This window comes from Tauraco erythrolophus, chromosome 2 (assembly GCF_009769465.1).
Source record: "Tauraco erythrolophus isolate bTauEry1 chromosome 2, bTauEry1.pri, whole genome shotgun sequence".
Lineage (NCBI taxonomy): Eukaryota > Metazoa > Chordata > Aves > Musophagiformes > Musophagidae > Tauraco > Tauraco erythrolophus.
Genome location: NC_141466.1, coordinates 106266042 through 106291248, shown reverse-complemented (window position 1 = coordinate 106291248; position 25207 = coordinate 106266042). Strand labels below are relative to the sequence as shown.

General features: G+C 35.6%; 1 protein-coding gene across 5 annotated transcripts in view; it reads left to right on the top strand.

Annotated features, from left to right (window-relative positions):
- UBR2 (ubiquitin protein ligase E3 component n-recognin 2) overlaps positions 1-25207 on the top strand; it is a 59222-nt gene that overhangs the window by 17054 nt on the left and 16961 nt on the right. For 3 of the 5 annotated variants that reach the window (XM_086631701.1, XM_086631705.1, XM_086631703.1), the window contains exons 8-30: positions 296-416; positions 3033-3140; positions 4790-4878; positions 5724-5822; positions 7519-7682; positions 7772-7871; positions 8961-9089; positions 9857-10040; positions 11077-11138; positions 11938-12048; positions 13942-14007; positions 15773-15895; positions 16265-16328; positions 16629-16753; positions 18067-18119; positions 18385-18487; positions 19056-19104; positions 19478-19632; positions 21617-21719; positions 22458-22567; positions 22897-22977; positions 23767-23948; positions 24644-24843. In XM_086631701.1, coding sequence (XP_086487827.1) covers positions 296-416; positions 3033-3140; positions 4790-4878; positions 5724-5822; positions 7519-7682; positions 7772-7871; positions 8961-9089; positions 9857-10040; positions 11077-11138; positions 11938-12048; positions 13942-14007; positions 15773-15895; positions 16265-16328; positions 16629-16753; positions 18067-18119; positions 18385-18487; positions 19056-19104; positions 19478-19632; positions 21617-21719; positions 22458-22567; positions 22897-22977; positions 23767-23948; positions 24644-24843 — 2581 coding nt within the window. Of the gene's footprint in view, positions 1-295; positions 417-3032; positions 3141-4789; positions 4879-5550; positions 5650-5723; positions 5823-7518; positions 7683-7771; positions 7872-8960; positions 9090-9856; positions 10041-11076; positions 11139-11937; positions 12049-13941; positions 14008-15772; positions 15896-16264; positions 16329-16628; positions 16754-18066; positions 18120-18384; positions 18488-19055; positions 19105-19477; positions 19633-21616; positions 21720-22457; positions 22568-22896; positions 22978-23766; positions 23949-24643; positions 24844-25207 lie in introns of all 5 variants that reach the window. The other 2 variants (XM_086631702.1, XM_086631704.1) reach the window with 1 other exon arrangement.

Genomic DNA, 25207 nt, shown 5'->3' with positions numbered 1-25207 from the left:
GTGGGACTGCTTATCAGTAACTGCAGCAGATCGGTGTGTACATTGATAAGAGGCCAAGAGTGGAAAATGGATTGGCCTAAATATATTGATATTGCATAAGGCCCTTCAAATATTAATAGGGTAAACAAAGTTCAGACTTTTGGTTTTGTTTCTTCCCTGTGTAGGTGTAATTAGAATATGTATTAATTTGCTGAATTATTGAAATTAATTATAGGAATGCTGTGTTTCTGTACAGAAATATATGCTAGTCTTCACTTAAATATGCGTTACCTCCTTTTTTCCTTTTCTTTTTAAGAGAAATACCAGTCGTCAGACAAAGCCATTGAAAGTACAAGTTATGCATTCATCTATTGTTGCCCATCAGAGCTTTGGTCTGAAGCTCCTAACTTGGCTTGGCAGTGTTATTGGATATTCAGGTGGGCAAACTTGAGCTTTTTTGAGATAAGTTAGAGAATATTTGTGAGGCAAGCTGAATTCCTGAAACCATGTTGTCTACTTATTTCAGATATGTAATATATAAGGCAAAGCTGTTAATAACTTGTCAGACTTCATTCTGTTTTCTCTTATTGGAGAAAGTTCTGAGTTGTAACTTCCATATGAAAGTGCTACCATTCTTACTTGGTCTTGTCAGATACTGTTTTCTGTTTAGTTGCTGTTGAACAGAAGCTGAGCATCTCTGTCAAATGCTGTATGCCAACAAGCTATTTTCTCAGTCCCTTATTCTTTTTAAATGAATGCAGTAAGCTGAAAGTAAGCCGATTAGATAAACCAAAATTATTCAGAAGTAATTTGATGAATGATGATGAAAGTGATTGCTTCAGATTTTTTGCTAAGTAGAACAACAGAGAAAATGCAAGGATGTGTGGAGGTTTTGGGGTAAGTATAGAATCAGATATTTAGAAAGAGGTTTCTTCAAAGGAATCAAGATGCTCAATATCATTTTTCTGGGAAGGCTCTGTGTGTGTTTTGGCTTGGTTCTTCCTTTGTCCTGATGAATCATAAGGTTGTGAAGATGTTGAGCATGAGGGGGAAATAAAAGGAAAATGTGTCAAACTGCTTATATGTAGAAATGTAAATACAGTCCCCAAATGCACTTTGTGTTCTATGCATCTGTAAATGTTAACAAGAACTTTTAGGAAAGCACAGTCAGCTGTAATATCGCATATATGTTCTGCTTAGGTGCAAGATTTCTTCAGAGATTGTATGTTTTATTAGACTGATAGCTGAAAAACTAGCCAACGTTTCAGGCACAGGATCTCTATAACACGTTATCTTTTTTGAAAGATTAGTATGTTTCTGTAAGTTAATTTTTAAAGATATGTAAATCAAACTTTTGAAAAGTTATGGTAGCAGTTTGTTCAACTATTTGCCAGTGTTGATGGCAAATAGCGGATGTTAGTAAAAGGGAGAGACATGAAGATACCTAATTTCTGAGATTAATTTTCCTTTCAGTGTAATGTGTAGGCAGGCAATGTCTTCCTCATTTTTTTTTTTGAGCCCAATTTTGTGCCATATGGTTTGTGCCGGGTACTGAAGTCACTGATTTTCAGCATGAAGTTACAGTTGCAAAAAAGTAACTGCAATACGTTAGTGGTGTATCAAATTACAGGTGAAAGCATCAAATTTATCCTTTGATTTGTGTGTGTGATGTTTCTGAAATTCTGCAGAGTTCATTTCATTAAATGCAGTGTCCTTCATGATTCAGAAGGACAAAATGAATATTTGATGGTAAGCGATATTGATACGTTTTGTCGGTGACCTACGTGCTCAGCTACTCGAAATGCCTTACACGCCTTGGGATGCAGTCTTGCAATGTACTCTGGAGTCTGGTTTTGTGAAATACACTTTTGAAAATGTTGACTTCCCTTAGCTTTTTATCAAACACCCCCAAACATCTAGTTTCTGCTCAGCCTTTTGAACAGCCTGTTACTGTTCATCTGTAACATTGGGTGATAGAACTGCACTGCTTATGTGGTTACGCTTAAATGTCCCTGACCAAAGGGCGATTGGCAGGTGGGAGGGGTCTTCTGCTGTGCCACAACGTTAGATTGGATGATTGCTGTGAAATGAATGTCAAACTCTTGTCAGTGAAGAAAGGGAAGTACCTTACTATGGAATTTTGTCACAAGCTTGACTGCCGCATCCTTTCTAGCAAATGTGAGTTCTTGAGGAATAAGCATCTCTTTGCCGTTTGAACAATGCAGTAGTTTCCATTTCCCTTCATAACAGTAGTTGGAATCAAACTCTGCAAGGCCAAAAAACAGCCCTAAACTGCTGTAGGGCTTCACAGACTGTACAGAACTGCACCATGCGGTGCATGGTGTTGTATACATGGCACTAAGGCACTGCCAGCTCTACCTGAGAAGCTGAGACGGCTAAGCAGTGTGCAGAAATAAGGGCTAATGCATGTGGGTCATACAGTGTTAGTGAATATGGATATTACCTGCAGGGCAAAGCTAGGCTGAACATTGTTAATATGAGCGTGTCTGAGTTGTGTTCTGTTGCAGATGCAGGCTTGTCTGCAAGCGTGTAATAACTTATGTGTTCATGTAATAACAATTCTTACAAGAAAAAATATGTAGGGAAGCTTTGAAATAATAGCAGCTAGTAAGTGTAAACAAAAAACTCATGTGAGTATATGAGTTGTTTCATATATGCATTATATTTTCCTTTGGATTGAACTGTAAATAGGAAAAATATAGCCTAGAAAATGAGCCAGCTTTATGATGATTTCTTATATTAGTAAGCCAACAGCACTTTTAAGAAAGTACATTTTTACTTGAAAACTTTGAAACAAATTACTGTGTTCGGCAATTTGTACAAGGTTCCTAATGTTCCATAGGTTAATGTCAGACTTGGAAAGTGTGAAATATTTATGTTTCTATCAGCAAAATATGAGCGGTGTTATTCAGTTGTCATGGAAAAGAGGACCTTATGGCTTCTACTGTGTCTTCTGAAAATTCCAGTGTGTCAAAATAATGTACAAGTTTGTGTTTAAGCTATAACTAACTTATATCATTTCCTTAATTAAGATGGCCTTCGTCGAATACTGTGTCAGGTTGGTTTACAGGAGGGGCCAGACGGTGAAAATTCCTCTCTTGTGGATAAGCTGATGCTGTATGATTCTAAACTGTGGAAAGGTAAGTTTTCTCAAACTTCTGGAAAATGCTAAAGAATGCTATGTGTAAAAGTTTTCCCTTTACTGTATCTGCTGATGTTTGATCATTTTTACTGTGATATGTTATAGATAGAATTGCCTGATTTGTTATAATCTGTCCCTTCATGATATACTCCAAATACATTGAAGATAAGAACATTAGGAGACTATTTGGAGATGGGGTTGGTTTTACAGGTAATTTTTCAAAGTAGTCTGAAATTAAGGCTGACTTGAAGATGCAGATGACAGTGATAGTTAAGGGAAACTGAGTAAACAATAAAGTGATTTGGAATTTGTCTGCTTTGTAGGATCTCAGCATCTATCTGATGTCTACCAAAGTGCCTCTCTTTAAGGGATAGGGCAGAGGTTTTCTGCTTTGACTTGTATTTGTTTTCATGAGGTATTCTTAAGTGTTCTGAGAACATTCAGTGAAAGCTACTGTTCTGTTATTTTAAAGCCCTTAAAATTTTAAAAGCCTGATTGATATAATGGGATTGACTAGAAAATTGTAATTTTGAGGAAGTGAAGGTAGTTAATTTCTTTTCTCTCATGGATTTTGTGTCTGATTTGATATCCTGAAAGGGTACGTAAGAAAGAGAAGCACAAAGAGAAGGCAGAGAATGATGCAATATATATGTCCTTTCCATATTTAAATGTGAATATAGTATTTTGAAGATTGCTGCCCTCCCACCAGTATCTTTTGTTGTTCTTCAGTTCTGAAGTACAGATATCCTAGAGAGTAGTTGTGGTCTGTCTTGGGAACTTTTTGGAGCAGCAGTGAAAGAAATAAGAAGTGAGGTGGAAAGTGGATGTAGTGTGGAGAAAATTATTCTTCTAGGTTTTGTTTATCTAATACATTTATCATTTGTGAATTAATTCTTGACACTCGGATTTTATTTTTATTTTTTTGACCATAAATTTCGATATCTGAAAGGTACTACTTTTGTGGACCACTACAACATTTTTAATATAGGTTTTGTTAGGAGAATATCTTTCATGTAAGCAAAGAGTAACTTTTGCATTTCTATTTCAACGTCAATATTTCTCTACTGCTTCGTATATTCCATAGTTACTGTGCATTAAGGAAATAGTGTAATGGCTTTTGACTTAAGTGACATACAGAAAGAAATGGTACAAACATGCACGTATTTTCGAGCAACATACTGTCAATTCTTATTTGTATCGATAATATTTTCTGGGATACTGCTCAGACAGACTAGAAATTCAGAGATAGCTAAGCTGTTTATTTTGCAGAACTAGCAAAATTTATTGCAGTTCCCAGGACTTGTTATAATAGCATGTTCTTTTTTTCCCCTGGGCCATAGAAATCCTCTGTTTATTCTGAGGAGGAAGAGAGTTCTGTTCTCGTTTGCCTGACTTGCCTTATATTTGAAAGTTTATGTTCCCATTCAACAGCTCAGTGGTATCTTACACAGGAGTAATAAATAACGACACTTGAAGAATTTGTTTTATGTGTTCTTCTTAGGTACCACTTGCCAGTCTTAATCAAAGCAGCTTCTGCTCTGAAATGCACACTTACCTCATTCTGTAAAAGTTTACTTTTCTAAATGTTTCCATAATTTGTTGAGAGAAAATAGTGATGTGCAATATTTCATTCATTTTTCTTGACAGGAGCTAGAAATGTATATCACCAGTTATTTATGAGCAGTCTCCTTATGGATTTGAAATACAAGAAACTGTTTGCTATCCGCTTTGCAAGAGTAAGTATATTTCTTACACAGAGCTAGTAAATGCTTAAACTGTCTAGTGAAGAGAGTTTAGTTAGCATACAGTACTTCAAATGAACTGTTACCCAGAATTGTTTTCCTTTTTTTAGAAGTGGAAAGTTGAAATGAAATGCTGACTACCTTATTTCTGTCTTCAAAATATTAGTTATAATGGCATCTCATCTCCTGGGAAGAAAATGGGCTTTCCAGGCTCCCCAGAACTAAAGCAGTTCAGATGTTTTTGTCTTCACCGTCAAGTATGCAGGCTATCGCTTCTTAAGAGCTAATCGCTTCTCATTGTTGAGATGTAAGCTGTTAGAGCACTACTCAGAAATAGTGCTGAAATTCAGTTATGCTGATAAGTATTTCTGCTGTAACTAGTACTTGAAGTGCTTTAAATCAGCACTGTGAAATTCTGCTCACTCTACTGATGACAAGTAACTTTTTGAGTAGAAAATAAAATATTAACCTTTATTGTGAAAATGAGTGAGTAGATCTCATATGTGAACAGATGAAGTTGTCGTGTTCGTTATACAAAATACCTGTATAGTAATCCATAAGAGCTACTCTTCCCTTTATCATGGCATTAAAGTTTCCCAGAGCAGACATTTAAATTAAAAAATCAGGTCAGTGTGGATTAGAGGTGAATTTCCCCTTGTTGTTTAGAATTACCGGCAGTTGCAGAGAGATTATATGGAGGATGATCACGAACGGGCAGTATCGGTGGCTGCTCTGTCTGTCCAACTCTTCACTGTACCTACTCTGGTGAGTAGTGCCTGTCTTTCTTTTAAAAACTGATAGTTGGCACTCCTTGCCTTTTTTTGCCTCCTTCTTAATAGAACTATGAGCGATTGCAGAGTGATTTTATGAAAGATGACCACGACAGAGAGTTCTCAATTGCTGACCTCTCGATACAGATATTCACAGTGCCTTCTCTTGTAAGTACTAAAAGACCAAAAAAGGAAATCTTTATTTGTTAAAGCGACTTGAGGTTCTTGAATCAAGACTGTGGATTTCTTTTAACGTTTCTGTGGAAATGCAGGGCGCTGCTGCTGCACAGCAGTCAGGCTGTTTACATACGTTGCGGTGGGTTTGCAAGTTAGTGTTCAGCATGGCGAAGTTTGAGTCTGACTTCCCAGAGTGGACTGGGTATTTTTGTTGGTTTGTTTGGGTTTTTTTGTTTTTCTTTTACTTTTTTTTAGAAAGGTACTGAAGTATTTATTTAGAGACACACACACATAACGTTTAAATTCCTCATCATACTGAGCCACAGTTACTGTTTGTAGAAACCACATTGTGATTTGCATATCACAGTTTCAGAGCGTACCATTCTGGTGCAGTTTTGTAAATGATCCACTTGATGTTAATTTTCCAGTCAACACAAGTGGAAGCAAGAATTGTCTCATGATATTCCCTACTTCCTTTGGTACTTCTAGACTCGGACAATGCCTTCTTTGAGGTTTCCAGTTAATTTGTGTTACAGTGCTTCAGGCACTGTTAATTTTCCCAGCTCACTAACTCTGCTGGTCTTTCACCAGCTTATGTTTGTTTGGGAAACATCTTTCTTTGCTCCAGTCTCCAAAGAAGTCTGTCTCTGCTTATATTAGAACTAGACAAATTAAACTTTGGAGCTATACTGGAGCTAAAAGTCTGATTTTCATAGCCAGAATTGTTTAAAAAAAGAATGCTTCTGAATTCTTCCAAATGTAATCAGGTTTATTGAGCTCTAAAATTCAATAGTAGCGTGGCAGTTATGATACTGTACAAAGTTGGTTTTCAGTTTCCTAGGGGTGGATGTTATTCATGGGAATTCAACAGGACCTCTCAATTTTGTTGCCATAGTTCAAGACAATATTGTGTTACCTCTTTTAATTTTGATGCTGTCAGTAAGAATATTGCTGATATTCTGACTTACAGTTAGACTTAACCAACTAGTATTATTCAAATGGTTATGGTATTGTTTTTTTCCTGTGACAGATGAGGTGGTGCAATATGTGTATTAATACTTTTTTTTAAAAGGAATTTCAAACATTTTCTTAGGGACGATAATTGCAGTGTCCCTTTTATATATTTTTCTATTTCAAAAGCATGCAAAAAAAGTAAAACAAATTGGTTTTGACTGTTTTGTAGAAGGGTAGAGTAGACTGATGACATGAAAGTAGTTATAATAAGCTCGTACCATATGAAATAAGAATTATTTCTTATATATTTAGAGCCATTCATTCTTCACTGAATAAATAAGTTGAAGAATGTATGGGGCTCATAGTTAAATTATATGAGAGGAGACAACACATACTTAAAGGGAGGTACAAGTTAATTATAAGACGCATAATAACATATGTCTTGTGTCATAATTATATAGGTTAACAGGACCCTAACCATAGTCAAACTTCTGTACAGAAGGTATCTGAAGAAAGAGATCTGGATTATGATAATTTCTGGCTAGGTTAATTTTTTTTTTTTTCTTCTATGAATGTTTGGAAGATTGACTTCTTATATGTTCTTCTGTTTTAATTATTGATGTAATCTATTTTGGATAAAAATTAATGTATTTTATAAACTTCATGATGCAGTGTGAAATTCTTGTTAACTATGTCTGTTAATTACAGCAAATTTCAATGTACTTTTGTATAGGCTCGAATGCTAATAACGGAAGAAAATCTCATGACCACTATCATCAAAACTTTCATGGACCACTTGAGACACCGTGACATCCAAGGCAGGTTTCAGTTTGAACGTTACACTGCTCTGCAGGCTTTCAAATTCAGGCGTGTTCAGAGCCTTATTTTGGATCTCAAGTAAGTATATTAACTATGTGCTGATTTGATCAATTGAGGAGGAAAAAAACCCAATAAAATTAACACTGGCATCTTTCTAATGTACCCAGGTATGTGTTGATAAGTAAGCCCACTGAGTGGTCAGATGACTTGAGGCACAAGTTCCTAGAGGGTTTTGATGCCTTCTTAGAATTACTCAAATGTATGCAGGTATGTAAATCTGTGAATTACAAAATTCTTCAAAATTAAAGCAGGAAGTTAGCTATCATGATATAAAAATAGAGGAAATTTGATGTACTCTCCATTTTATAACCTCAATGCAGTGTAACTTTGGGAGTCATTATGTTTTGATGAAACATAACATCTCACCTAACCTTTTTTAATTTAGTTTGTTGTAGAGGGCAGCAAAAAGGAAGAGCAGTTCATAAAGAAATATGTCATTTGGGGCATATTTTGCAGTTACAAAGGCAGACAAGACCCAACTAATTGTGTGAGTGAAATCTGGTCCATCTTAACCAACTTGCCCTCATACTTAAGTCACTACTTAAGTAGTCAGAAGACTAAAAATTCTTAAGTCAGCAGAATTGCTCCTCGTATTGACAAATATATAGTTCCTGACATACAAATAGACCTCTTCACTGTGTTTTTTTTTCCCCAGCCTTTTTATGTGCTATATTACCTTAAGAAGAGTATTTTAAAAGCAGCACAGCTTTTACAAGGGCAAATTGTCTGTATGATCAGTAAGGTATAAGTCAGAATCACTCCCATTTTTCAGTGCTTCAGTAGCATATCTTTCTCAGTACTTAACTCTTGTTAGTCTGTTTATGATAGTCTCTTGAATATGTTGTAATCCTCAGATGATGCTGGGTTTTTTTTCTTCTTATGCCAAGAACTGATTAGGTACTGTAGTATCCAGTCTTTAGTTAGTGCTTAACTGCATTTAACAGCACGTCCCTAGAAAATAAATTTGAAGAACAAAATGTGTGTGTAAGATAACGTGTGTGTGCAAACAATGTTGTACTGCTCATAATGCTGAAATCTCTGCAGGTGTTAATAATAAATAGACCTCATGCACAAAACCTTTCTTGTCTCAGTATTCTTCTCTTCCAGTTCCTGTTTCATTTTCTTATTATTACTTAGATGTGTATAATTCCTTTTCAGATGATCCCAAGCTTCTTTTTTCCTGTTGTAGCAACAATATATTTGTAAGGACAGGTAACCATTGTCTCACACTTATGCTAATGTTGTCAATGTATTTCAGTGATACATTGTTGAAATGAATAATTCTTTTTGTTCTAGGGTATGGATCCAATAACTCGTCAAGTAGGACAACACATAGAAATGGAACCAGAATGGGAAGCAGCATTTACATTACAGATGAAATTAACACTTGTTATTTCAATGATGCAGGACTGGTGTGCATTAGATGTGAGTTCCTTCTGAATTGTTCTTCCATGTGAATGTGTTAAAGGGGAAAAAAGCCAAACATTAATATGTGTAACAATTGAGCTAAATACATAACTGCAGTGTATGCCAAGATCTTCTCTGAGCAAGTGCAAATCTTTTCGATATTTAAACACATATTTTATTTCATGAGAATGTGGTTAAGCCTTTTAAAAAATATTGCAGAGAGTTCTGTCATGCGTCTGAAAGTTGTGATCATAGCAATGCTATCAGGTTATAATTTTCAGAGAAGAGGGAATAGAGGAGTGGGTCCTGGATCTACCAAATGCTGCTCGGTTATGAGTCAGGTTTCTATTAAGTATTTCAAGTTTTAGAAGTACAGGACTTCAGCATGGTAAAATATGGCTGTGGAACAAGTGATCCTAGAGTATTTGAACATTCAAGCTGGCATAAATGTGTCACTGGTAGTTAATGTGCAGGTTTTAATAGCCTAGCATGATCATTGCTCAGAAAGTTCCTATAGTACCAGTTACAAAAAAAAAAAAAAACAAACCACAAACCACCAACAAACGAATGTGTTTTTTTTTTCCTAATCAACCATTCTGGTATGAGTTTCGCAACCTGCACCCCCTGAATTCAGCTCCTTTTGTTGGATTCCTTATCTTAATTTTGCAGGACTGTTAATAAAAGTAAAAACCCCAAACCTGTCAGACTTTTTTTTACGTTAGCTGTATTATTTTGCAGAGCTCTGTTTGTTCCATAATTTCTGTAAACTGTGGTCTTTCTTTTAGGAAAAAGTGTTAATTGAAGCTTACAAGAAATGCCTGACTGTATTGATGCAGTGTCATAGTGGTTTTACTGATGGAGAACAGCCTATTGTTCTCAGTATGTGTGGACACTCAGTGGAGACCATCAGATACTGTGTTTCTCAGGAAAAAGTTAGCATTCATCTGCCAGTTTCTCGTTTACTTGCAGGTATGAATTAGTTTAAAAATATTTCAGGAAATGAAAAACGTATAAATGTGATTTGTATTTATGTGTACATAAAGGACCATACAACAGTTGTTTAAAGCCCGAATAGGATGCGTTTTGGCCATTTTCTAGCTGTTTGGTAGCCTCTAGGCAAAATGTTCCCAAGCATTAGAGAAGTAATCGTTTCAGGCCTGGAGGAGATTGTCTCATGCCTCTGGGTTTGTCAGGGAGGTGTGTTGCAGACAGTTGCTGCTGCTTTTGCCCCTTGAGTGATGCAAAAGAAATGCAACAAAATACAGACTGTAGTTGACCGTTTAGAAATATGTTTAGCTGTCAGATTGAAAAGACTAATCAACATCTGTTAAAGATTTATCAAACAGCGTCACCCAAAAATTAAGCTATGTCTTTCTCTTCATATTATGCCTATCTCGTTCAACAGTTGTGTTGAAAAAAAAAGTTGATGAATTTTAGTTTACAGAATCAGAAAGTCATATGATAAAAATAAATTCACAAGTAATGAAGTGAAAAAGGTAATTCTTAGGTACAATACGATGCAGCTCAGCATCAAATAACTTTGAATCTTTAAGCAAAACCCTGGTATATTTAAAACAAAGCAAACCATAAAACTCTTACATATTTTGTAGGGGCCTCATTATAGTTCCTGAGGTATTTTATAAAGCTCTAAGGACTGATAGAAGGGATGAGGTATTTGTTGTTGATAATTTCTCCTGATAGACTAAGGACTCTTGGCTGTTGCTGAGGGGACATGACAGAGTCAAAAGAAAGGCAAAAATCTCACGTAATGCAAGTTTTATACAGATACAATGGGAAAACTTTTGTTCTCCTAAAATGTACACTTTGTATTATTATGTCTCTTCAGGAAATAGCTGTGTAGCTCTAGGGTGTTAAATCTGCAGACTTGTAGCTGTGTCCAGAAAATGGTCCTGTAATAAATTAGCTGACCTCTTTTGTTCTATTTGAATTATGTACAATATTGTGTGTAATATCATGTATTTATTTGTTTCATGTATTTATGTAGGCTTGCATGTTTTGCTGAGTAAAACTGAAGTGGCATATAAGTTTCCAGAGCTGCTACCCCTGGTATGTAATTAAATATAGTGTATTCATTAAATATAATCAATGCTAAATTGGTCATGTAAGTGTAGAATATTATTAAATAAAACTAAGTACCTTTTTGCTATTAATTCTATTCAGAGAGACTATCTTTAGTAGATAAAATTACCTCTTAAAAGATTAATATCTAGATATTCATAGCTGAAGCATAAGCAATCAGTATTGCTCTCAAGTAACTTAAGACTCAAGTTTAAGGCTTGTATTTATTTTTCATGCATTAACTTCTTTTTGTAGTAGAAACTGCTTTTAGGAACTCCTAGCAGGAACTGATTCCTCCTTGGCCTGGATTCTGATTTTCTTCACTAGCTGTTTCTTGCTTCCTGCATGTTCTTATTGATACACTGTTTCTTTAAAGGGAAGTTAAAAAGAATAAGATAAACTAAAAGAGGAAAAAACATAACTGGGAGAAGAAATCTCAGTGTCTTTTGAAAGAAGAACTTAACCTTTGAATGAAGGAAAGCAAATGACAATGTTATTACATTGGTAGTGTTGATGTTTAGAAATATGAAACCTACTGTCTTTAAGAGTAAACTAAAGCCCTTGTGGCGTACTTCTGTGGGGCAAAGACAGAATGTAAGATTGGTTAACAACGATCGGAGAGATTGTGAATAGGCTCATCAAACTTCTGTAATATGTGTGTGGGATTCGTTTCTTTTTTGTATCGCCAAAATGTTTTAATGATTACAAATATCATCCTCCCCCATTTCAGTCCCATTTTCTTTTATTTTCTGTGTATATATCAAAATATTGCATTTTCTTAATGCAGAGTGAACTTAGCCCACCTATGTTAATAGAACATCCACTACGATGCCTAGTCCTATGTGCCCAAGTGCATGCAGGGATGTGGAGAAGAAATGGGTTCTCTCTTGTTAATCAGGTAGGTACACAGTAGCTGCAGAATCACTGTTTTCTGATAACTCCCCCAAGATAGTTTCAGAACTCAAAACCTCCCCTGTCTGTATTGATTTGAAGTTTCACTTACGTAAATCTTGTAGAAGGCAATGTGAGGTAGGCGTTTATATCAACACTCAGATAATTTGAATATTTGTGCTTTTGAACTGGTCTTTGATTTCTTAGTCAGAAGTTGCTTTTTTGTTTCAGGGCTGCTACAGTGCTCAGTGACCTTAGTGCTCTGTGCATAAAGGAGTTCTAGTATGATGCAGTTAATGACTCCTAGCTTTTCACTATATACTGCCCAACAGCAGCATGAAGTGCAAAATTAGATCTGTGCGTCTTGGGTAATGCATTCATCACCTTCATGTAAAAGTGTCTCAAATACAAAAATATGCACCATTAAGATATTATTGCTGTAAGTAATTGAAATCCAGACCCCTCATAGAAGCATTAGAACCAGCACAGAACTGAGCGTCTCTTGGCTTTTGTCTCTCATACGTCTTTCGTACTTCTGGAGACTCGCTCCATCCATCTCTAAACTTACATTCTCTGCGTCTGTACGAGTTAGGTGTCAGGTGTTGGAAGCATAACAACTGTAAAACGAGTACTGTAATGTCAGTGCCACCCACCAGGGTGATCGTCTAAAATGATTTTCTCAGCAAGACATAGATTACAACAGAAATAGGATTTAGTTCGATGAGGTGTTAACTTGATCTATTTGTGAGAAGCTTCTTTTCCTCCCACGAGCCCCCATCTTCACTAGATAATTGCAATGCGTGTGTAGTAGGAGGCTGAATTAAGCTGCTCAAACATTATATTCTGACTTTTCTTGCCTCTTAACCTAAAGGATCTTTATAAGGTGATGTCCTTTATTGTCATTATTAAAGCCAAAGGAGCTCTAGTTATGTACAATTACAGCAGTGTCTATATTACTGTAGGCATACGACAAATCTGAAATTTCAGCACAGCTTTTGATGGAGAAATAAGTCTCTGTTAATTTCCCCTGGTTGTCAGCATCTTGAAGTTAAGCACCTAGTTTAGTTTAGGTAATATGACTCCCACAATCTGGAAGTCCTTTCTCTTTCCTTTGGCTAAGAAGAGCTCATGTTCAGCCAGCTCCTTTTGTATATTTTCCCAGAAGATAGGAATGGGCATCTGTGTGTGGATTATTAGCATGGGGAAGAGAGGGAAAGCATGCCTAACTCTCTTCCATGTAATTCTGGTGAGAAACGGTGTGTCTCCCGAGGAAAGTTTAACACACTGGATATCCAGGATCCCAGTCCAGGTAGAAATTTGGCAGCCCTCTTTATTTTTCCTTAATTGTGGTAGAATCAACGGTTCCCATGTTTCAGTGCTATGCAGTTACTGCAGCGTTGCTGCTGCTTGGTGCAGTACTGTTGAGTTCACTCCCAGGATGTTTTAGATTGAGTATGATTCTATCACAATATTAATATTTTGCTGAAACTGGCAATTCTGGAAAGATTATGTCTCAAATAATTAGAGAGTAATTCATGGAGCAAAGAAAAACATTTCTCCAACTGCAAGGGCTTTCTTTCCTGTGAATTTCAAACAGTGAATTGCTAAACAAGTAGATCTATTAAACTGTAGCCCAAAGAACCGTAGGTCCACAAGATTTTTTTCTTCTGAGTGTATGCAATCTAGACATTAGATCAATACAACTTGGCCAACTACAATGCTTGTTTTGTACAATATAAAAATACTTTTTGTGTACAAATATATTTGTATAATTTTTTTTCGAATCACAGATTCATTTTTGGTTTGCCAATACTTTATAACAAAGTTTATTTTTCCAGAATAAAAATAAGTTTTCATTAAGTACGATGTTTGTTTAATTACTGTGGTTTGTTTGTTTCAGATTTATTACTATCATAATGTGAAGTGCAGGAGGGAGATGTTTGACAAGGACATAGTAATGCTTCAGGTAACCACATGTACCAGTTTGCATTTTTATCAAGCATTTTCAGGATATAGAATCGTAAAATCATTTAGATGGGAAGAGACCCGTAAGATCGAGTCCAACTGCTTCTCTTATTCTTCCTATTCTTCTTGCTCCTGTTCCTTCTCCTATTCCTTTTTCTCCTTTTCCTCCTCCTCTTCCTCTTTTTCTTCTAGCTTTTATTTCTTCTCTTCTTTTGCTAAACACTTCCTCCTGATTTTGTTAATCTTCATTCTTTTCCTTATCTTTCACCTTTCCAGGTTCTTCCCCTTGGTCCTCTTTTCCCAGCTTTTTCTCGTTCAGTTCCTCCTCCTTTTCTTCAAACTCCTACTACTACTTTTCCTCCTCCTCTTGCCTCTTATTGCCTTCTCCTCCTCCTCCTTGCCTCCTGTTGCCTTCTCCTACTCCTCCTGCTGTTACCTCCTGTGCATTTGTTTTTAGCTCCATCAGAACCTTGTAATGACAAGGAAAAAAGTCAGTTTTTGTGGAAGGACTTCTATTTTTTTTGTTGTATTTGTGTCTTTATGGGGTAATTTGTAAAGGAAATACTGTTGTTGTAATCTTTTTTTTTTTTTAAACGTACTATTGAAAGTGTAGAATTCTCTGTGTAATGCGTATGTAATGCTACATCTTGAAGAATGTAATATTTTAACTAATGGGTTGTTCTGTACTGGCAGTTGTGTGAGTCTGCAGGTCTTCAGTAGTGTACTCAATGTATGTTTCCTCTTCTTCCTCCCTTCAAAGTTGACATCAAAAATGCCAGATAGAAAGTGGAACTCCATGTAGTAGTTTGATTTTTTTATTATTATTATTTTTTTTCTTCAGAAGAGGTTTTACAAATCTAGCAGTCTACTTAGCTCTGGCACAGAGAGGTCTGATGTGTTATTTCTACTTTGAGAGTGATGAAAGCTGAAATTTGCAGCTCAGGGTGTGTAGTTCACCTACATAGCAAAATCTTTTCTCAGGAATTCCCTTAAATCTTACCTAGAGATAGCAATACCCAATACAATGCATATGTCCTGATCTGCTTCTGCTTTCAGATGTATTTCCCTGAGGCTTCATCTGCCCTTGATTTTTTAATGATCATCTGTAGCTGCCCATTTGGGTAGATACCCTTCAGTTTTGTTGGAAATTATTCTGTCTTAAAGATGGACCCGTTGGCAATAGTAAACTCACAAGAGATATTTAGCTAGCTTAGGTGCATTGTTTAATAAACAGAAAAATTTTTTGGCCAGTAGTGTTCAGAAATGGAAGCAAATGATTGTAGCTACATTGAAACATTAGTATTCTCTTTCCAGGAAAATTTGGGAAGTCTTGCTAAAGTCTTCGGCCTTTGTTTCGAGGATTGTAATTTGTTTTTTAAATCTTCATGTGCCATATACCAAGTGATATTATGCCTTCTAAAAGTTGAGCCAGCAGGAACAGGATTGTAGAGATGAAACCAACCAACCAAAAGTCTTTCACTGAATTTTATTCAGAGTATTTGAGATAGAAGGAATAATCCTGAATATTTTACACTTAAAAGGTCATCAGAAATGATTGATAAAGCATAGGATCCTGCTTGTCAAGTGTGCTGTCATTTGTGTTATTGGAGTCCTAAGAAAGTAAACTTAAGTAATTAAATATTCATGCTGAGGATAGAGAGAGAAATTAATAAATAATATACTGTGAACATTGTATATAAATATAGAAACATGCTGTAATAACACTCAATCTATTTTCTGTTTATAATCATTTTTTTCTTTAATAGACAGGTGTGTCTATGATGGATCCAAATCACTTCTTGATGATAATGCTGAGTCGCTTCGAACTTTATCAGATATTTAGTACTCCAGACTATGGCAAAAGATTTAGCACGGAAAATACTAACAAGGTATTTTATGTACTACTTTAACAGAAAATCTGCAATTTCATTTTCAAAAGTGTATCAAATACTGTTGTACTGAGACTGTGCAATTTCTTGATAAAAACCAAAACTTACCCTATTCATTTGACTAGTTTGAAATATGCATAAATATTTTTACCTGTCAAACTTGTAAATGTCAGAAATGGATTAATAATTTTTTACATTGTGTAAGAAGTTTAAGGCAGTTAAGCTATGCTGAAATGCATTCGCAATTTGGGAGTGCTAAAGGTGAAAACAGGCAATGTTTTGAAGCACTGAAAAAATATTTTCAGCATATGGAATAATTCTTTTACCCTTAATTGAAAAATGTAAATTTTTTGTTTTGTTTTAATTCAGGATGTTGTTCAACAAAATAACACTCTTATAGAAGAGATGCTATACCTCATTATAATGATTGTTGGTAAGTCCAGAATACATTTAATTAATTTTAAAAATTTAATCTCTTTATTGATCTGCAATGAGCGTTCTTCATAGTCATCCCAATTTCAGTTCTATTTTGAACTTCGTGTAGTTCTGACTTCTTTTCTAGGAGAAAAGCCTTGAAACTAGCTTAGATTGACATAATGAATTTTTAAACACTGGTGGGTGAACACACAATTTCACAGAAGAGACTTATTTTCCAGTCTTTTCCTTTAAGTTGCAAAAGAAGAGAAATAAATGTTTAAAATCCTAAAAAAGAAAATATGTTTTATTTTTACAGGTGAAAGATTCAGTCCGGGAATAGGACAGGTAAATGCAACCGATGAAATCAAACGAGAGATCATCCATCAGCTGAGCATTAGGCCCATGGCTCACAGTGAATTGGTAAAGGCATTGCCTGAAGATGTAAGTAACTTTGGGGGGGAGTGGGGGAAGAAGCAACTTAAACTTGACAAGGCTGATTGCTGAAAATTTTTCTTACGCAAATTTATGCCACTTAATGTGGAATGGGTGGAACGGGAGCGGCATGATTATGCTGGGAGTAAGGTTAGCGTGAGTACAGATTAATAGTTGTCATGGAGAAGGTAGGAAAGAGCTATAGAAGAAGAAACAACATATGAAAGGGGCAGGAGCCTGAGAGCTGCTTCAGCTCTTTTCTCTTATACTGCCTTATCAGGCCATTGGGCCAGCATTCTCTGCAGTCTGCTTGTAAAACCCTGAATTAGACGTACGGAAGTGGGCTGTTGGACCTATCCAGAAATACAAGCTGTTATATTTTAAAGCCTAACGATAATTGAAAAGACATGGAATCAGACACAGTATAATGACTTTTGTAACATAAGTGCTTCATTTACATAGACAGAAGCATTTATATGATTTCTGGTCTGAGTGGTTTCGTAGGATAGCAAAGCTTTTTTTTTTTCCTTTTTTAGATTATTTCTGGAGTAGTCTTTTAAATGTGATTTCTGAAGGCAGTCAAAATTCAAAAGTTATTCTGCTACTATACTGGTAGTGCTTGTAATGGTAAATTCGGAAATATTTTTCATTGTTCTAAATATTTTAAACTTAAGCAATTTGAGAAGTCAAATTTTAGGATGGCATTATGATTTTTTTAAAAATAATTTCCGATTGGATGAAAAAGCAAACTAGGATTTAAGCTAGAGTTCTAAACTGTATTGTCAGTCTTAAATACCTTTTTCCTGGCCTGTTAACTACTGTGAATATGTGTTGCAGGAAGGGGATGGGAGTTTTAAAAAGTAATTTGCTTATGAAGTAGTGTTACATATTGGAGCTGATTTCTCCTGCTGCCTTTTGTGGTGGTTTTATCACTTTTTAGTGACTTGTCTTTTTAACTTTCCTATATTTATTTCATTTTAAAAGGCCCAGAAACCAGAAATATTGACTATATATTCCTAAAATACGCTGAATAAGCTAACGTAGAGTTTTCTTCTGTTACTGTTACATCTAAGTTTATTATGACAGGGAACTCCAGTAAAAAATAAGCACTTAGAATGGCACCATTTTTTTAAGAATACTTTTTGCAGAGATGGTATTCATGAATGTATTTTCATGTCACATGCTTTAGTGTTCTTTCGCATGCCAGTAAAATGACTTTGTACTATGTTCATTTTGCCACTTATCCAGCGTTGTATGATATTTGAACGTGTTTGATCCAAGAACTGCAGTAACACACTGTCTTGCCTTTTCACTCACTACAGGAGAACAGAGAGACAGGAATGGAAAGTGTGATTGAAGAAGTGGCATGTTTCAAGTATGTTTCCCCTTATTCTAATATTTCTGCTTTAAAAATGGAATATTTACCTTAGTGAAAAAAGAGAGAATGGAAGAAAGGGAGCCGAGTCATTGTGTTTTCTCATAGCTTTACTCATGAGCACCATTCTTAATACTGTTGCTTATTTGATTTCCAGAATGACTATTGAGCAGTGTTTTTTAGCTGTTCTAGTTAACCATTTACGCTCACATGTTAACAACCAATGAAAATAAGTATTTTGTTTTATTTTGTTTGGTTTTGTTAGGAAACCTGGATTAACAGGCAGAGGGCTGTATGAATTAAAACCAGAATGTGCCAGGAACTTCAATCTGTATTTCTATCACTTTTCAAGGGCAGAGCAATCAAAGGTAACTAGTAATTTAACTTTCTGGGTTTTATTTTGTGTCTTTTTTGGTTTGCTTTTTTCCAAAGCTTTATTGTGTGAAGAAGTATTACCAATTGATTAAAAGTTAACTTTTAAAAGTTAACTTATTTGACAATATTAACAAAATTTGCCCAAGATTTTGCAGTGATTTCTGTGCTACTGGGTCCTGCGCCCTATACAGAGCTGCTAAAATCAGTGGGCCTTCAGGGGCTTGTCTGTGGGTTCTCTTACATCTTATTTTACTGGAAGTGTTTAAACAATCTGTATTTTCGCTTAGCTCTATGGAAATTACCGTTTTAGCTCAGACTTGTCTTACAATTTTGTGCTTGAAAAAGAATCTGAACTGGCTCAAGATGAAAGATTAATTTTGAAGATTCATGCCCTACTTTACAAGTAGAGTGTAAGACAAACTGAAAAGACATGGAAGCTTTCTTTTTTAATTTAAGGCTGGGGAAAAAAACAGTAACAATGTCATAAAACATGAATGCTTTTTTATTAGTTTTATATTTGTACAGGTTTTGAATAATACTGGCATCATTCTTCTATTTCAGGCAGAGGAAGCACAAAGAAAGCTGAAAAGACAGAACAGAGAAGATACAGGTATTTGTCTTTTGAGAGAAGATGGGAGAAGAGGGAAGCACCTATCAAACTGTGTATTGCCTTGTCACTTAGACTAACATCCTGTTCATGGGCTGGCCAGAAATCTGTTGAAAACGTAGCAGTTAGCCTTATTTTTCTCTGGTTATAGACAGGAATCTGATCTGTCATAGAACCAGCCTTCTGAACAGCTTATTCCTTTGGCTTTTCTGTTCCATGCAAGTCATGCTGAATGTTACAGCCTGTCATCTGTAATACTGTTTATCAAGCAACTGTATAGTGTCTTGGGTTAAGCTGTTTGAAATTCAGACATTTTGTATGGGTATTGCAAATTTTAAAGATGCTGAAATGTCAAACACAAAAATTTTGTTTTCAGCGCTTCCACCGCCAGCTCTTCCTCCTTTCTGCCCGCTTTTTGCAAGTTTGGTTAATATTCTGCAATCTGATGTTATGCTGTGCATTATGGGAACTATACTGCAATGGGCAGTAGAACACAATGGCTATGCCTGGTCCGAGTCCATGCTGCAAAGGGTATGTTTCCTTGTATAAAATTGTGCTTGTGCCAAAGGAAGGATTATGTATTTTAACATGGGTTTATGGATTTGGGTTGTTTACTTGGTATCTAACATATCCAGAATACTCTTTATGAGAAATAAGTGGTGTTTTCTGATTTACAAGACAAGGGAAACCCCTCTGCCTCTGATTCCATATATTTTTTAAAATGAATAGAAGACAGAGGTAAATTTCTAATGGGATGCATACAAGAGGGAAGAATTCTGCTTGAGTCAGTTGAAATAGTGTTTGTTGTGGTAGAGAACTCGTTTATCTGAGTTGTTGCATATGAAGTAAAGAAAAGCACCTTGACTTTTTCTTGACATTCCTTTTCTTATTTTCAGTTTAAGCTAAATCACTTCTGAAAAAATTGCAAAAGTACGGAAAAGAATTTTTTAACTTGAAAACGTGTCAGCTTTGGGAAACTCAACTGAGCTGTTTGTTCCTCAGTATTTATAATGATCTTCAGAAACCTGGAGGGTTACTATAGATTTTGTTGTCTATGATGGTCATTTTCTGGAGTATGCAGAGATAAGTGGTGAACTTCCATCACAGGGCTGTTTGTATTGGTCAGAGTTGTTGGTTAGTGTCCAGACCCAAACTTTTCAAAGATATTGATGGATTTTTAAATAACATTTTGTGATGAAGCCCCAGCTTTGAAACTATTAATTTTTTGACATTCAGTCTTATTGAGTGTATATTACATTTTATTGCTAAGTTTAAATTAACATAAACAATTCTGTATAACAAAAAAAGTTGAAAATGGAATAATATGTTATTATGAATCACAACAAAAATTGAAGTACATAGTTACATTTAGGTAGTGTGAGAATGCTAGGCTTTGGAATAAATGTTTGAATGGAATAAGATTTTATTTTTATTTCTGGAAACTGAACTAAAACATGATCAGCCATTTGAGTACTTCTGTGCTGTTCTCCAAAATACGTGATTCATTAGGAACCTGTCGCTTGCTCAGAGACTCATGGCACTTCGTCTTCACCAGTGAGTGCCGTGCTGTTGGGCTGCATCTTTCCCAAGTCAACCACTCTTGTCTTGGAAGCCCCATGCAAAGGATGATATGAGATATCTGGAAGAAGTGGTCCATATCTGATAAGACTTCATGAGATAGATGTGATACACTGAGGAAAAATTGACTGTTACTTATTAAAACAAATTAAAAAAACCTCAAGAATCAAATCAAGTTTTTACTACGTTTTTGTAGATACTTAGACTGTTGCGTTCCAGTTCTGCTACAGATTTTCCAGTGATTATCGTTTCCTTACATGAGTTTCAGTGTTGATTCTGGGCATTTCGTAAGGCTTTTTGTCTAGAGCATCCTGCCAATTTATATGGGGTGTCGTACGTGGTTGACTCAGCATGGCAGAGTTCACCACCAACATTTAAGTATTTCAGCTTTAAAAATGCCATTCAGACTATTTTAGTGCTGATTAGGGTAATTTCCATTTTGAAGTCCAAGGTGATTACAGTTTTTTTTTTTACTGACCTAAAAGTTAACATTATTTTAAAATGTGTTTCTAGGGTGTTAGAATAAGAATAAATTAAGTTTAATAATTTTAACTTTTTGCCAGTTAGGTTTTGTATGTAAAAAGGATTTAAAGTGTACATCATGCTTCTGTCAGAAACTTTCGATAATAACGTGCAATTGCTAGGGAGAAAGCCAAGAAGCACTGACTTCTCACTCGCTAAGCAGGGCAGCAGGCAGAAAGATGCAAGTGGTATAATGTGTTTTTTATCTGGCGAAGTTTCAAGAATTTATAAACAAACACTGTTACTCCTGTGTAATGTAGCTTTGGAATTACGTGTATAGAAATAACTTCAAATATGTTCTTAGTGTATGATTTTATTGTATAACTTCCTTGTCTCTTAGTGAATTACCCAAACTATATAAAGATATTATATGAATTATTTAAGAAAAGAACTAAAATTTGAAATTTTTACCTAGGTTTTGCATTTACTTGGAATGGCACTACAAGAAGAAAAACAACATCTGGAGAATCTCAGTGAGGAGAATGTTGTAACATTTACCTTCACTCAGAAAATATCAAGTATGTCTGTCTTTTCATATGAATAGCAAATTTTAAATAACTGAAAATACCAGTATCTCTCATTTTATTCTTCTGAAACAGTATTTACCAGAAGAGTATATTTGTTTGTCCATCAAAATTTTACTGAGTTGACTATACATATGTGCTTTACATATGTCAGTTTCTATGATAGTAGCAATACTAAAGGCCTTTTCTAGAGGAGGAGTCCAGAAGTTGAGTAATTCCCAGTAAATCTAATTCTGCGTATCTTTACATTGTGTCTGAACAAAGATTGCTGTATATGATCAGATGCTACAATGCAAAAAATGTAGTTGCATTCTTAAATGGTATTTTAAACTTGTCTCTCCTTTGTATCTTCTGACTAGTGCCTCTAGCTTTGCAAAGACATGAAAGTTGCTAAGACTCTTCCGATATTTTATTTCCTACCTATTTTAAATGGAAGTTCTACATGGCAGCTCCCAAAATGAAAACAACCAAGAAGCACATACAGTGCATTTGTCTTGTAAGAAAATATAGTCAGTGAGCAAGACTTTTTAGACTATTTCCTCTAAATTTTCAGAATTCAGATGGTATTCATGAAAATATTTGCAGAGGGAGCAATGAAAGTTACATATTGTGCCTGTTTGAAGGAATTCTTCAGCTGCTGAACATATACAAGTGTTTTTTGTTATTTTTCATGTTAGTGAAGGATTAGTTTGTCAGGTAACGGTATAATCAATTGTCGTAATTTTTCCTTAGAACCAGGAGAGGCACCCAATAATTCCCCTAGTATCCTAGCTATGCTAGAAACACTGCAAAACGCACCTCATCTGGAAGTGCACAAGGACATGATCAGATGGATATTGAAGGTAAATCCGTTTTATATAACTGCTGGAAATAGTGGAAAGAAGATTTTTGGAAACTTTCCTAATTATATTGTGATGATTTCTGTATTTCATAGAATTGTAGAATGGTTTGGTCGAGAAGGGACCTTAAAGATCATCTAGTTCCAACCCCCTTGCCATGGGCAGGGACACCTTACACTAGACCAGGTTGCTCAATTTCCAATGTTGATGTGTTGTACCTGCTTTTTCCTCTTCCAGAATCTAACACTGCACATGAACTGGCCAGCATTGTAGTATACACAATTATATTCATGTGTCACAAACAAATAAAGTGTTGTGTTTTTTTCTTACAGACTTTTAATACTATTAAGAAACTAAGAGAAAGCTCTTCTACAAGTCCTGTGGCTGAAACGGAAGGAAATATTATGGAGGAGGTAAAAGCAAGCTGAAGCAGTTAGCTGATCTGGCACAGGCCTGGGTTGTGACTAGCAAAGGACTATATTTCTAATTGCAGCCCTAAATCAAAGATGGGAAGCATCAGTAATTCTCTCTCGCAGCTTACAGATCAAACTCATTTGTTTGAAAGACATATTGGGAGAGTCCCTGGACTATTTTTCTTTGCTTTATGTATTTTAGTCTCCAAATTTTTTGCAAGTTTACTTCTTGGAACTCTTTGTAGTACTGATTACAGCATTTAATGATTTTGCTCTTCCTGTAATTTAAGACTCCTTAGGAAGTTTTTATAAGAACTCCTTGGAAAGTTGTTAAAAGAAATGGTATCTGTGTATTTTTACCTTGCAGGTCATTCCAGATAAGCTCTGCCAATTTGTTGAGCTTGACATGATGTTCTAGAGGCCACACAAAGACCTTGGAACGCTATAGTGCATTTAGGAATACCTCCAGTATGGAGGAAGAGCAGCACTAGAGAGGAGAGGAGACCTGTCACTTACGTTTTTATTTTATCGATAGTCAAGGGGAAGAGAAATACAAAACACAGTTAAAGGTTGAGAGGGAGAGGTCCTCTTCTGGATCTGCAGTTGCATGTGGCATTGAACACGAGCTAAAGAAAAGAGGGCACAAAATAACTTTTCAGTAGACTTTTCTTTTGTCTTTTTATGAGATTTTCATTATTTAGAGGTTCTTGTCAGTTACACATAGCAGTAGCTAAAATTGTCTGTTGCAACAAGATGTTAAAAATGAGTGAGTGAACAATACAATTTCAGAGTTCACGTGACAAAGACAAAGCTGAAAGGAAGCGAAAAGCCGAGATTGCCAGATTGCGCAGGGAAAAGATCATGGCCCAGATGTCTGAGATGCAACGGCACTTCATCAATGAAAACAAAGAACTCTTCCAGCAAACTTTGGAGGAGCTAGATACTTCAACCTCTGGAGTACATGAAAATAGGTAAAGGAATCTCGTTTGAATTTTTATCCTTCAACTTTTACCTCAAATTGTCCTATTGTTACTGCTTAAAAAAGTGCTTTATTTAGTCTTGATGGAAAACTATTCGCAAGTTTTTGAGACCGGAAAAGCAGCAGTAAAGGGAATGCTTTCCTTTGCCTTTCTGTCAAGATGGTGGGGTAAATGTTGATACCTCCCTCCTCCCATCCTCAAAGTGTTCAACCTAAACAGGCAAATATTTTTGTTGTGTAAAATCATACAGTGAATTGTTAACAAAACTGAAGAGATACATTATTAAACATAGTAAATTGGAAATAGCTGATTATGTGTCTGTTGAGAATATGGAAGAAAACCTGTTTGTAGCTGGAAATACGAATCGAAGCATGCTAATGGTCTTGTGGGGAAGTGGAGAGTGTTTTCAGAATTTATGTCAGGCACTTAAAGGATAGTGATGATAGAGGGTCCCAGATACAGTTTCTGTGTTAAACTGGAGTGGGTAATACTGTTGGGAGGGTATGAATTTTTTATGGAAAATATGTTCTATATCTGGGGACACAGGAATTGTATGAATGCCAAAACTATTTTTGTCAGAGAGTGTTTATCATAAAGCTAGTATGCTTATTAATCACATTTAAGTCATAATCGATTTGTACTGTTTTTCAAATGATTTACTCACTGGTGTTCTTTGAATATTCTAGCCCTGTAGTTTCAGATGCAAAACTCACAGCCTTGGGACCAGAGCAAACTAGAGTAGCTGAACACAGACAGGTTGTTATGTGCATATTGTGTCAGGAGGAGCAAGAAGTTAAAGTGGACAGCAGGGCTATGGTCTTGGCAGCATTTATTCAGCGATCAACTGTGTTGTCTAAAAATAGAAACAAAATTACTCCAGACCCTGGTAAGTAGTGTTCATAGTTGTTTTTTAATATTAATGAATGTTAGAGTCACCGTAACAACTGCATGCTTTTTTTTTGAGACAGACATGTCACCTTTTCGTTAACTGTATTATTGTGAATGACTTCGTTATATTCAGTGGCAAAACTCCCGTATTTTTAATGAGGTAGAAGTGTGTGTTCTAAATAATGTAAAATCACTGCAGAGCGTTATCTCAATGTTCTGCCATGACAAATTGTTTGTAACTGTTAAAAAACCCTTTAAAATCGGAAGTGTTTGTTCTTAAAACACACCCATAACATGAGAGAGGAGGTGTTGATGTAGTGCTGTAAAAGTGCATGATACGTGTTTCCTTTCTCTTAGATGAT